This window comes from Protopterus annectens, chromosome 11.part0 (assembly GCF_019279795.1).
Source record: "Protopterus annectens isolate FY-2018-M chromosome 11.part0, PAN1.0, whole genome shotgun sequence".
Lineage (NCBI taxonomy): Eukaryota > Metazoa > Chordata > Ceratodontiformes > Protopteridae > Protopterus > Protopterus annectens.
In genome coordinates, this window is record NC_056745.1 from 330,819,749 (window position 1) to 330,834,261 (window position 14,513).

Below are 14,513 nucleotides of genomic sequence, written 5' to 3' on the forward strand. Positions count from 1 at the left end.
CCACTAGGTGGGTCTCCCTTGCCAGGCCTCCTGTACTAAGGTGAAGAGCCAGATGCAATCAGGGCTTGTCATTGTGGCTTGAGCTGTTGCATTGTTATAGCCCCCAACTGATCCTTGGCACACAACTAAGTAGCATCAGTGCACCTGTAACATGTTCCATCTGATGCAGAACTGGAATGCCTTTTTCCCATCCATGTTGCTTGCTGTGTTGCTGAATATCTTAATTTCTATGAAAGAATAACCAAGCAGCAACAGCAGCAGCTGCTGCTACTGATTTCTCTCCACAGAGGTTCAGTACTTGGGCAGCTTATTTTCCTCCATCCCAGCCAACCTTCTCCCTAAACACAAGATACAAGACCATCCCTAGCCAAGATTATGTTCACTGAGAGTTGCTTTGTTCACTCCGGTACAATCCAAGGCCAATCTTTGGACAGCTTCTAATGAGAATAAATAAAACTTTTATGTTCATAGCTACAGACTGATTATAAAATGACAAGTCATTGGGCATCCTGGCATTTTTGCTATCACTGATGGAGAGAACTATGTAACAACTGCTGTTGACGGACCAATCCCTGAATGCTACACTTGTTTTGGCTTCAACCCCTAACAGCCATGGATCTCTACATTTAAGCTCCACTACTTGCTTATAAGAAAAACAGAGGTGTGGCTAGACACTGTGGGGGTAGATACAGAGCATCATTTACAGTTTCTTCTTCCTTATCCTCAGAAAGGTCCCCTTCCAAGTAGTAGGAGAGAGAAGAAACCAACCAACCATCACACCCAAACTGGTTATTGAAAATGGTGACTAGAATTTTCCCAGTGCTCCCTCTTGAAGGCCTGAAGTTTGGAGAAATACTCAAACTTGTGACAGAATGTGGCTTGGCCAGCCGATTCCCTCTCTTCACTGTAATAAATCCTACAACAAGCTTTCTCCCATCCTGCCTTCTTGCATGGTTCTCCCTGCTGACACAGTAGTTGTGCTTGGCATGCAGAGTGCCTGGCAAGTACCACAAATTGAAGCACCTGTTCTGAGCAGATCGGACAACATCAGTCAACCTCCTAAGGATTGCGATTCTTTTTAAACACCTTTATTAAATTATGACTTAAAACACAGGCACACATACATTAACAGAAAACAAACTATATTAACATTTTTTCCATTTATATACATTATACATCACATAACTTTTTGCTGCAACTATCAGCAGTCCAACATTACATAAACTGCTGAATTCCTGCCTTGTCTTAACCCTTACTCCCATTCCGTCTGAGCATTATTCTGCATGCAGTGTTCCCACAACTTCCATTTACTTCTTTTATTTCTAAGTTAACTCTTTAAAGATACATCTTCCCGTTTTTTTTTAACTCTCTTATAATATTCAATACTTTAAAAGCAGTTGGTTTAGGCTCTAATTCTGTTGGCTGACAAAAAAGCAATTACTAGAAAATTAAATCAAACTTAACAAGGCCTTACTATGTCTAGGCAATTCAGATCCTGTGTACCAACATAAAAAGAATAATTTCCTTAGTTCCAGCCATTTCTCCACCTAATATTTCTGATAGAGTACTACGTAGGGATTTTTTTTAAATCTCCCAACTCTTTACACTCCCAAAACATGTTTTCAGTTCTCTTTCTTCCCATCATACATCCAACGTTTGCTATCAACCCGAGGAAAAATTCTCTGAAGTCTACTTGGGGTATAAATACAATTACGGAAACAATTCCAATCAAATATCCTGCACTTTATAGACTTTGTTGCATTCTTAGGAGCCATACATATGTCCTCCCATTTTCTCTTTGTGAATTGCTTTTCCAGTCTTTTTTCCCCAATCTTTTCTAACCTCCTCTGATTGGTGCTTTTAGTTACTATGCAAGATTTTCTATGCCCTACTAATCATCCTTGTTTTAACAGCAGCTTCTGTTCTAGAGTCAACTAAAAACTACCAGAGCAAGTCTTTCACTTAAGATTCCCCTATTCCTTTTTCTTTACTCTGATATTAATCCTCGTTAATCCCTGGGAGGGAAGGCAGTCTTTAGCCTACAGTCAAATGTCTTCTTGGCCTCATCCCGCTGTATTACCTTTTCTGCTCTAGTTATTTACTCCAAATATCTTGGTTCCTTTGTCAGTTCCCTCTAGTAAATTCCAGTCTCCTCTTGCCTATTTTCTGTACACATACTTGCAGTCATCTCTGTTGGCTAAATCCCTAATTTTCCAATTTCATTTTGTCTTAGTTCTTAGAATACTTCCTTCTACATTATGAATACACTATTCTGTATGGTTACTATTCTCCGTAAGGATCTGCATCCAAACTCCAGCTCTCCATTTCCTGAACTTCCCTCATGCTTCCGCATCATTCCTTTCCATTTTGAATTATAACCTTTTGCTTTTGATATGTATGTGAGCCTTAACTGTGTAACTCTAAAATATCCATTCAAACTAGGTAATACTAAATCACCTTGTCCCATTGGAACGATCAACTTATTGCCCTCTTCTCCTCACAGATCAATTCCTTCAATTCGGTATTAAAATATTGTCCACAATTTCTCTGATGGATAAAAATATGCTTGACACATATATAAAACTAAAGGGACTAAAAACAATTTTCACTGAGTGCAGCTTACCGTCCGTAAACAAGAGCTTCCATTTTTTTTCAGTTTTTATATTACCTTCTGTTTAGTTTCTTGCCACATATCAGCTGTCATAAGAGAAGCATTTTTAATCCATACTCAAATACTTATCATATCCCCATAAATATGGGTATTGCTAAACCAATTCCTATGTGGGTAAATAACTTACGGTTCTAGCTTTTGCTTCACCTTCATTAATTTTACATCCCAAAAAGCCTTGAATCCGTCTCAAAATGCTCTGCAACATTGAAATGTCCTTCTAGTTTTATCAGGTACAAATATCACCACTGGCAAATACAGCCAACTTACCATGCCACTTCTATCCTTGTATTTGTGGGACTTATTTTGAAAATCCTTGCCAATTGCTCCAAATATAAAGCAAATACCTCATTCCTTTGTTCAAACAACTTATCAGAGAAGAGCCCTCACACCTGAATTCTTGCCTCTGATCCTTCATACAATGTTGCTGTTTGTCTTTCGGCTTTTCCCGGTAAGGGGTCGCCACAGCGGAACTCCGGTCCGCTAATGATTGGCAGTAGATTTTTTACAAAACACCGAGGTGCCAGCTCGACGCTCAACCTTCACGAAGGCACACCCATTTACGCACGCATGTCTTTCGAATGCTACCCAACCGTAGGGAGGACATGCAGACTCCACACAGAAGGCACTCCCAAGCCCAGCCAAGAATCGAACGGGAGAACCTCTTGCTGTGAGGTAACAATGCTACTGCCGTACCACCGCGGCATCTCAAGGTTAATTAGGAGGCTGTATCAGGGAATGCAAACACTTCCATTGCCCTACTCATAAAACCCAGCTTACTCTGTCGAATGCTTTTGCTAACAGAAGAAAAGGGCTAATATCTTTGCAGATGAGTGGAACTTCGCATTTTTCATGGCTTTCATCACTACATCTTACTTTTCAAGCCTACTTGCTTACAAAATAAATAAATTAAAAATACTGGTTTATAGCCAAGCCAAGTGCATTAATCTAGACAGCCATCCTTGTAAAAATAAAATAAACTATCTTAATTCTACCTTTAATATAGTCAATCCAGGTTTATACACTACCCCCACCCCATAAACCCAAGATCACAGGTTATTAACTTGTAGCTTGCTTCTGTCCAGCATTTCTGCTCATTATACTGGAAGGCCAGCTTTTTCTACTACTAAAAAAAAGCAGTCGTTTAATATCCTTAACACAAACAGCTAACATTTAAAATACCTCTGATCACACTATATAAAATTGCTTTACTATGTAAAATGCAATTTATATCATTTTTTCTAGTACTAATAAGAACAAAAATGTTTACCTAGTTGTTTTTCCTTTCAGTGTCCTAATCATTAATGACAAAGTGAGGTCCTCCAAAGTGGTCAGTGTGTAGTCTTGGTTGGGGCTTGGAGGGGGAGAGAGAGTCCAGCCTCAGGTCTGGAGTGTGCTCTTAAGGGAAATTGTGCCTGGTACAGAGAGCTGCATCTGAAAATACTGTGTGTATCCATTTTTGTTCCTAGTGTCCATCCCTCAGCACTGTCAGGTGTGAGGATTGAGGGTGCTTGATTACTGGCCAGGAGTAGGGACCATCACAATGCCATTCAGTTAACAAATCCTACTGTGGAATACCAGTCCAGTTGCTTATTTACATGTTCATAAAATTAAAACAGTCTAATTCTTCCAATTTCTCTGGTACAGCAAAAAATCTCAAGTTTTCTCTGACCACGCTGTGTTCCAACTCTCTCATTTTGGAACAGCTCTTGAGCCTCATACTCAGATAGCCTTTTCTTCCATTCTTTGATTCTTGGCGTTCTCAATTCATCTGAATAACTACTTAAAAACTGCTTTTTGCTGAACAGGTGCATGGTTCTTTCCAGTCAGTATTTTCTCTTCACCTTTCCACTGAGGTTCTCTAAATTTTTTCTTTGCTGGCATCCAGACAGTGTACATACTAGCCAGTAAATCAATTTTACACAAATTACAGTTCCACTTGCTGTTATTTCTCAGTTTCTATTTTCAAATTGGAAGAGCTGAAATTATGCTGTTGATCAGTGTTCTGCCATCTTGGAAGTCACCAGGGCAGAACACGCCTAGTATCCTTGAATTGCTGGGTGACACAAAATGATATCAAAGGAGAAATCTGGTGAATGGCACACTGTGGTTACTGGACTGCACTTCTCCAATTTTATGCTTGCTGCTAAGGTACCCTCACAGTCTTGTCTTAAAAGATAGCAGGGTGACCAGCAGTAACACCTCTAAATCTACCTTCTAAGAGAAGAAAGTTGCTCAGTGGTCATGCAAATCCTCCACTCCCAGTCTACGGTCTTCCAGTACTTGAATGCTAATTGAGCGAATCTCCACCATCAGAAACAGAAGCTATTCTCTCTAGCATCAGGCTAACCTTAACAAGCACTACTCTGTTGATCTATAAACTATTTTTTCATCCATATTTTCTGCTTTTAGATGAAAATTTGACATCTTAGACTACATTTTTATTTCAGCCAAGAATAACCTATCATGAAACAGTCAAGCGGTAAGGTTGGATATGAGGTGAAGGAATTAATAAGGCTTTATGTAAATGAAAATTAAAAGTATCCCTTTTCTCTGGAACAGCACCCTTGCCACCTTCAAGGTAAACCTACATAACTGGACTGACAGCCTCAAATTTTCTCCTGGTCTATCCTGTTTTGTTCTCTTCAGGCTGGAGAGAAATTATGAACAGGTTTTTTGGCTAGGTTTCAAATGGTCTGCAGACTGATTGCCTAGTGCTCACCTATGAAACCTTACAAACGCTTTACACGTTTATTGTCTCGTAACCCAAAGATACACTTTGCGAAACTCTGCTTAGTTTAGCTTTCATTAAAATCAAACATTGTGTGGTTTGGAAACCTGCATTACATGCATTTCATTTGATGACACAGTATTTTACCCTCATTACACTGCAACTGAGGACATGTATGAAAAGGGTTAAATATGATACACCACAATTCAATCTGGTTTCGGAAAAACAAGTAGAAACACGCTGAAAAGAGGATGAGCACACCATTTTAACAGACGCTGTTCAGTGAGTGAGCATACAAGTTTGCTAACAATTTGGACAGACATATACTAAGTTTCCTGCAAAGCTATCTACTACTTTAACTAAACTGGAGTGTCTGTCATAATCAAGCAGTACACCCATCAGAAAATAAAAGTAGTACACTGCTTCTTCTGTAACTCCAAGATACTTGGGGTAATTCCTCTTTGTGCTGACTGTATCATTACATAAACACAAGGATGGGCATTAAGTAAAAAGCCTATCATTTCCACATGTACATAAACATATCTGCCATCATGTAAAATTATACTACAGTTAAAAAATGGAGAGCTTTTTCCCCAACTTATGAAAATGGGGTTATAAACCACAGCATTCTCTGACTAGCCAACATGCAGAAGTGAATAAAAAATACCAATACTAAAAGCACATTCATGTCAACGTGATCTGCAGTATTCAAATTATACCAATCTTACACATTACCTTATTTTCAGTCTTGATAAGTTCCAGAAGGGAGGCTTGTTCATACGGCAGAAGCTATTATAAAAATGGGAGAAAAATGCAGTTAAAATATTGTATATTACTTGAAATACCACTTTCAGCCATTTTGTTACACTATCTGCCCTGTCGTCATTATGTGCATCATTATGGTACTGCACTCTTTCCACCTGCTCTGTGCTGCAATACTTCTCCCGGGATAGCAGTTACTGAAACTGCTGTTGGTATACAACTTTTAGAGGTCATACCACACAACAAAAAGAGAACTTTAAACATATTAATGTATTTATTTATTTCAGTTTAACAGGGTACATGGATTATGGCTTGGGCAGCAGACCCTTTTCAGCTATTTATATCAACATTGATGCAAATGCAGGGAAGCCTGCCAAAGAAAAGATACTAACTAAACCTGCATTTTATGTGTAGAATTTCTCCTACAACCCACATGAGAAGCACAATGGTTAAGTCAAATGTGGTGCTCATCTTCGTATTAAATAAGACAAAAAATGAGAGAGAAATGGTCACATGCTCATGATACAAAAATTATTTTCAGGTAGTGTAAGACAAATTATATGCAATCTTGCATACAAATGAAGTGCCTAATGCATCAGTTTCGGCTGCAGCATGCTAACAGACCACTGCACAAGTAAGAACAATGTACAGTACCACCTTACACTACAGATCACCAACGGCAACGTTAAAGGATTTCCATCAGTGTCATCCTGAACAAAAGGGACACAGCATCTCTGATCTACTGAAGTAAATGATAGCCTAGTAATCTCCTATAATCCTATATTTTCTGGTTATCAACGCGGAGATCATTTTAAGCCTTGCGGAGTCATCCCAATGTAATAGCATAGAAATGCTAGTCAATACCCAAGAGTGCATTTAGTGATGACTACTAGTGTTGACGAGGGTTGCGGGCTCTATCCCCATTAAGAATTTAGGGTGCCCCATCTACCTGTCCAGGTTCCTCTTGAACAATGTCATAGAGATGCTCTGTTTCACATGAATTGGTAGCCTGTTCCAATGACATGGCAGTCGCCGGGAGACAAATCTGTCTCTCCAACATTTAATATTTAAGTCGCAGGTCATATCAGACCCCTGGAACAGGTAGCCCTAGTCCTGTTTGATTTACAGATATGCAGCCAGTTCATTAGGTTTATTTTATTTTATTATTATTTTATTTTATTTCAGTTTGATTACTGGGGAAGTCCACTGGGCCAAGAAGTACCCATTTTCAGTGGAAGCCCGGGGAGAAAAGTTCCAAAGGCAGTACAATCAAAGAATACAATGCATGAGATAAAATACAAAAGAGTGTCCACACTGCAAGTACACATAGTAATAACACTGTAAATGCAATTTTACAAACAGAATGTCCACACAGCAATAATACAAAGAAAAGCACCACAAATTATAAGAAAAACACAGCAAAAGTACAAAGAAGAGCACTGCAAAAGCTAAGAAAAACAACAAAAAAATATATATATTTTTTGTACTAAAAATTTGCAATATTTTCATCCTTACAGTCAAGGGAGAGTCAGATAAAACCATTTAGCAAGAATTAAAGTGCAGAAGGTGCAGGAGTAGAGGGGCTTAGTTTAGGGAAGCCTGGAAATTAAGTAGGGTGAAAGCAAGAACATTTCCATTTCGAAGATAGGTGTAAGAAAAGTTGGGTTTTGAAGTATTCTGCATTAGGTATGGTTCTAAGAGAAGGAGGGAGAGAGTTCCATTTTCTACCTAGAGAGAAGGATAGAAGTTGCTGGCCGGCGGGATGTTTAGGTCTGTGAATGGAGATTAGATTTTGGTGTTCAGACCTTAATGATCGGCTGGGGATATAAGGTGGAAGGATGTTGGATAGAGCTGGGCATTTTTCTGGGTAGAATATTAATTTATGAGTAGTTGTAAGTTGAAGGTAGTCAAGGTGGTTAGGGAGTTCTAACCAGTTTAGAGATTGAAGGGTTAGGTAGTTGCGAGTTGAGGTTTTGGATTTAGTGGCGAATTTAGAGATTTTATTACAGCAAGCTTCAAGTTTAGAGGAGAGGGAGGCGGACAGTTTAGTTAGAAGAGGGGCACCATAAAGTAGAGAGGGAAGGAGGTAGGAGGTAGCTAAGGTATGCCTAGAGGATTTTGAAAGAAATAGATTATTCTTGTAGAGCATATTTAACTTTTGGTGGTTTTTTTTTTATGTTTTGTTATATGTGGAGGTTGAATTTAAGGCGTTTGTCAATGGTTATGCCAAGGAGTTTAGCGTAGGGTACCACTTCTATAGGGGTGTTGGTTTGGCTGAGGATGTTGAAAGTGTTTTTGTCAAAGGAAGCAGCCTTGGTAGGGAGGAAAATTAGTATTTTAGATTTATTGGAGGAGAGATGGTTTTGGTGCATCCAGTTTTCTGTAGTGGAAAAAGCTGTTTGTGTTTAGGTTTAGGTCTTGGATTGCACTGTAGGCCAGGCATAAGTGCCCCTTAAGAAGTCTATACGATAAAGAGTATAGTGACAGGGACTTTAGTTGGTCTGTGCAAGGCACATGCTGGAGCACCTTGACCTTCTTTGTTAGAAACCTCTGAGGTCTGCTTAACTGCTGCAGTTGCTTAGTACAGTACGTGCCAAAGGGGGCATTGTACTCAATTATGAGCTGGATAAGTGCAGAGCACAGGGGGGTTATAACTTCTTTTGCTCTTGAGACGATACCTTTAATAATCAAGTGCGCTACGTTGAAAGCTTTCCTTACTACAGTAGACACATGTTGGTTGTAGTCAACTTGCGATCCCAAGTCCCTTACCACTTCATGGGTACTTGGGGTATTGTTCTTGATTCGATAGTGTGACGGGGACTGTTTGTGCCGAAGGGAATGATGATGCATTTCTTTAAATTCAATTTGAGACCGTGACTAATATATCAGTTGTTGGTCTGCGTGAGACCCTCCTGGAATAAACAGACATCATTTGGGGATTCAATGATTGCATCTAGTTTGCACATCTGCAAACTTGGTCAGCCATAACCCCCTTAAGCTTTGACCTGAGCTTCTGAAAAGTATATAACAAAAGTACAGTTGTGTACACTTACCATAAATGTAGATGTTCGATTGTATTCACTGTTGCAGTCATTACATTTTGGTTATCTGCTTGCAGGTAGCCCTCAGTCGGCCTGATTAACAAAGTCTTGGGTCCTGCGTCAGTTGCTGTCCCTTCTTCCAGGACGTCAGGTCGTCAGGGGTATAAAACATGCAGCCAATGCCATTACATCAGTTTTTCTTGCCCCAGATGTCAGGTGCCCCCCTAATGGGAAGCAATTAAATATAAAAGTACAAAGATATACCTCCAACAAAAAAGCAAATACACCAAAAAGGCTTTCAAGCATAGTAAAGGAAATTAGAGGTATAGTCAAAAGAAGTTAGGGGGCTGGAGGGAGGGTAACCAGGACTGCAACAGTGAATACACTCGAACATCTACATTTATGGTAAGTGTACACAACTGTACTATGTTCTTCATGTTTCACTGTTGAAGTCATTACATTTGGGTGGATTCCCAAAGCTATGTTTGGGAGGAGGAATTTAGATAGCATTAGGGCCAGCTATAAGGCCCTGCAAGACTGCTGTGGCAAAGCCAGCTCTGGATTTAGAGAAAATTGGCAAATGATAATGCTTGGTGAAAGTATGTACAGAACTCCAGGTGGCAGCTTTTAGGATGTCCCTGGTAGGGACGCCTCTGAGAAAGGCGGTAGAGGTAGATACAGCCCTGGTGGAGTGAGGTCTGATCCTCTGGGGGATAGGTTTTCCATGGTGCTTATAGTAGAAATGAATGCAATGGCTTTATCCATTTAGAAATAGTTTGCTTTGAAATAGCCTTTCCCTCTGCCCCTGCAGCAAATGCCACCAGCAGTTGTTCAGATCTCCTTTGAAGTTTAATCCTGTCCAAGTAGAATCTAAGTTGTCTGTGCACATCTAAGCAATGCAGTATCGGTTCCCCTTTATTCTGTGGATTGGGAAAGAAGGTTGGCAAATGAATGGACTGATTAAGAGCCACACTGGATACCACCTTGGGCATGAAGGATGGATTGGTTCTAAGGGACACCCTGTCCGCATGAAAGATGATGAAAGGCTCCACTGCCATAAGGGCCTGTAATTCAGATACCCTTCTAGCTGAAGTGATTGCTAAAAGGAAAGCTGTTTTCCAAGAAAGAAATTTTATGTCTGCAGTAGCAGCTGGCTCGAAAGGAGGTAGAGTGAGTTTCTCCAAGACAAAGTTAAGTTCCCAGGCTGGGGTTGGAGCTCTCCTGGGTGGTCTCAAATTTTTGGCCCCTCTGAGGAACTGCTTGAGCAGTGGATGAGAGAAGAGGGGAGGGTTCTGTGTTACAATGAGCTGAAATGGCTGAGGCATGGATTTTAATGGTGGAAAAAGACAAGCCCTTGTGAAGCATCTAAGTTAAGCATTGTAAACTCTGAGGTAAACTGGGTGCTACTGTGCTCATCCATTGAGATTGGTTCCAGGCACAGAATCTTTTCAGTACAGAATCTTTTCCATTTTTCAGCATAAGAATTTCTAGTACTAAGCCTCCTTGCCTCTAAAATGATATCCATCACAGGTTTGCTGTGGGATGGTAAAGGAGAGATTAAGTAATTAGCCAGGCTGCAAGGTTCAGTGTTAGAAGCGGAGGGTGCAGAATCTGGTTCTCCTGCTGAGACAGCAGGGAAGGAGTCTGAGATGGGTGCCATGGAGATAACCATGACACACTGTACAAGAGGGGATACCAGTGTTGGCACGGCCAGTCTGGAGCAATCAAAATCATCCTTGGTTTGTCCTGTTTGATATTTAGTAGTACTTTGGAGAGCAGAGGGGGGGAGGCATAGACTGATAGGTTTTTCCCGCTGAAGGACAGAGCATCCACTTTCCAGGCTTGTTTGTGGGGAGTCCTTGTGCAACATTTGTCCAATTGGTAGTTCTGGGGAGAGGCAAACAGATCTATATCGGGGCTCCCCCATTTGCTTGTCAACATGTTGAAAATCCTTGGTTCCAGTTTCCACTCGTGTGGGTCCATGAGTTTTCTGCTTAGTCCGTCTGCCAGTGTATTTAATTTTCCTGGCAGGAATTGAGCTTGTAGGTTCACTTGGTAGCTCAAGGCTGTGTTCCACAATGCCATGGCTAGTCTGCAGAGGGGGGTAAGAATGTGTACCCCCCTGCTTGTTTATGTACCACATAACAGTGGTGTTGTCCGTCTTTACCATTAGTTGTCCTAGAAGAATGTGGTCCTTGAAGGCTGTCTGTACAGCTAACATTTCTTTTTGATTGATATGCAGGTGCATTTGACTTGTGTTCCATTTGCCATGAATGCACTTCCCTGTCAGGTGAGCCCTCCGTGCATAGTCTGATGCATCTGTTGTTCGGGTTTGTGCGGCAGGGGGTGGTGTGAAAGGTAGTCCCTTGTTTTGGTGGCAAAGGAACTCTAGGCGCAGGCAAGGTATGATAGGAATCATTGTTTCTAGGTCTCGAGAATGTTGACACCATAGGCTTTTTAGATACCACTGTAGTTTCCTCATATGCAGTCTTGCATATGGAATTAGAAGAATGCAGGAGGCCATGAACCCCAAGGCTTGCAGTATCTGTCTTGCAGATAAGCAGGGTTTTTGTGGCCACTTGTTTGAAGAAGGTTGTCAAATGAATTTGTTTCTCTGGCGTGAGGTAAGCCATCTGGGAAGTTGTATTCAAGCTTGCTCCCAGGAATATAATTTGTTGACAGGGTTGTTGTTGCTGTCTTCGGCTTTTCGGTTAGTCACAGCGGAACTCCGGTCCGCTAATGATTGGCAGTAGATTTTACGTGCTGGTTTGCCAGGCCTAATGCACAACCTTCAATGAAGGAACGCCCATTCATGTATGTCGCCACACAGAAGATGCTCTAACTGTGAATCGAACGGGCAATATCTAACTGTGAGGCGACAACGCTACCGCAGCACCACGGTATCAGGTGTGATTTCTTTTCGTTTATGGTGTACCCCAGACAAGTTAGAATCCTTTGTACAAAGGCCAGATGACTCAAAAGTATGTCCTGGCTTTCTGCCTGAATTAGCCAATCGTCCAGGTATGAGTATATTTGAATATTTCTTTGCCTGCAAAATGCAATAACTGGAGCTAGGCACTTTGTGAATACCCTGGGCGCAGTAGATAAGCCAAAGGGCAGTGCACAGAACTGATAGTGCGTGTAGCCTGCTTTGAAGCGTAGGTATCTTCTGCAAGATTCCCTGACTGGGATGTGCAGGTATGCTTCTTTTAAATCTATTGTTGCCAACCAGGCATCTTTGCCTAGCATAGGAAGTAATTGGTGAAGAGTCAGCATCCTGAATTTTGGAATCTCCAAAAAGGTGTTTAAAGTAGACAGGTCCAGGATAGGACGCCATGAATTGTCTTTTCTAGGTACCAGGAAAAGTCTAGAGTAGAAACCTTGCCCCTTTTCCTCTTCTGGTACCAGCTGAATAGCCCCCATGCTTAAGAGAGAACGTACTTGTTTTTGGCCCTCTGCCCACTGATTTGGGGGTAGGTCCGGCCACCTGCTTGGTGTTGGCAACGTGTGGAAGTGAAACCTGTATCCCTGGGACACTATATTTAAAACCCATTTGTCCTGGGTAATGAGTTCCCAATTCTTTGCATGAAGAGCAATCTTTCCCCCCAAAGGGGCAGTCAGTTGATAAGTGCTTGGAAATTTTAAAAGGAAGTCATTGAGACAGTTTATCATAGGGGGGGTCTTATTATTCCCAGATTTGGAAGTGGAGGCCCCCCACTGCTTAGTTGTGTGTGTTCCCTGGGACTGAAATAAGAAGTTATGTACCTACCATAACGTTCCATGTTAGTTGTCTTCTCTCGCCTTCTTTCTTGCTTGATGGGTTCGAGCGATCCCTAAACCGACTGCACTTGCTCTTTAGCTCGAGAACTCCTTTTACCAGCTCGAGGCAGCCCCATATCCCATGATGCAAGGCAGGAAGTACCCAGATCTCTATTGTTGACAAAAGGGCAATAACACCAAGCATAAACAATACTTCCCAAAGGAAGAAGAAACTTACAAATGGAAAAAGGACCAGGTCTGAATGGTCTTTAGCATTATAGTTTCTTATACAAGGTCTGTCCAGGCCAGGGGGAAGGAGGGAGAGAAGACAACTAACATGGAACGTTATGGTAGGTACATAACTTCTTAATGTTAAGTTGTCAATCTCGCCTTCATTCTTGCTTGATGGGACCGCGTCCCTAGCACCTCTATCCTGGGTGGCTCAATGGAACAAACTCTTGAGGACTGTAGAGCCAAAACTGGCTCTGTCCCTGGAGGCCAAGTCCAATTTGTAATGGGAAACAAAAGTGTGAGGAGTGGCCCAAGTGGCGCTGCACAAATAGTGTCTAAAGGCAGTCTAGCTTGAAAAGCTGTAGAAGTAGCTAAACTCCTAGTTGAATGTGCTTTAGGTTTTGAGCACAGCTGTTTTCCCTGATCGTATAAATTTCAGTGATGACCGAAGAAAGCCATCTGGACAAAGTCACTTTAGAAACAGGAAGGCCTTTTTATTATCCGCATAGGAAACAAAAAGTTGATCAGATTTTCTAAATTTTTTGTTCTGTCCAAATAATATCTAAGCTGACGGTGGACGTCAAGATAATGTAGCTTTTGTTCAGCTCTATCTGAATAGTTAGGAAAAATACAGGAGATCAATAGATTGATTCAGATTGTTTTTCGCGACCTTAGGTAAAAGGATGGATTAGTTCTCAAAGATACTCTGTCTTTGTGAAAAATCAAATAAAGAGCATGAAGTTCAGACACCCTCCTGGCAGAAGCAATCGCCACTAGGAATAAAGTTATCCAAGAAAGACATTTCAGGGAACACGAAACAGCTGGCTCAAGGGGAAGAATCAAGGATGTCAGCACTAAATTTAAATCCCACTGAGGAGGAGGATTCCTGATTGGAGGCTTTAGTAGGAAAATTCCTTTCAAAAAGGCCCTGCAGAGCCTATGGGACATAATATTATGATCTGCTATCCCGACATGAAAATTAGAAATAGCAGCCAACTGAACTCTGACTGTGGAAGAAGAGGAGCCTGCATGGAAAATCTCTGCTAAGAAGTCCAGAACTGCCTGAACAGGGGCAGTAAAAGGATCAATATTTTGGGCCTTAGCCCAATAAGAGAAACGTTTCCATTTGCTTGTGTAAATCCTCCTGGTGACTGATACCAGTGGCCAGTACACTCTTCATCACCTCGAATGCTCCCCTCCCAGGCAGGTCCGAGAGGCCCCGCTCCGAAGAGCTAGGAACTCCAGGGCCACCGAAGGGAAGTCTCCGAGGCAGATGTCAGAGCCGAGCTCACCAGGCCGAGGCTCCAGGAGGAGACCATGG

At 41.4% G+C, this 14,513-nt stretch overlaps 1 protein-coding gene across 1 annotated transcript in view; it reads right to left on the reverse strand.

Annotated features, from left to right (window-relative positions):
• Window positions 1–14,513, reverse strand: part of WASHC4 (WASH complex subunit 4) — a 1,952,913-nt gene that overhangs the window by 1,838,463 nt on the left and 99,937 nt on the right. The window contains exon 3 of the mRNA XM_044087827.1: window positions 6,135–6,188. Coding sequence (XP_043943762.1) covers window positions 6,135–6,188 — 54 coding nt within the window. The remainder of the gene's footprint in view (window positions 1–6,134; window positions 6,189–14,513) is intronic.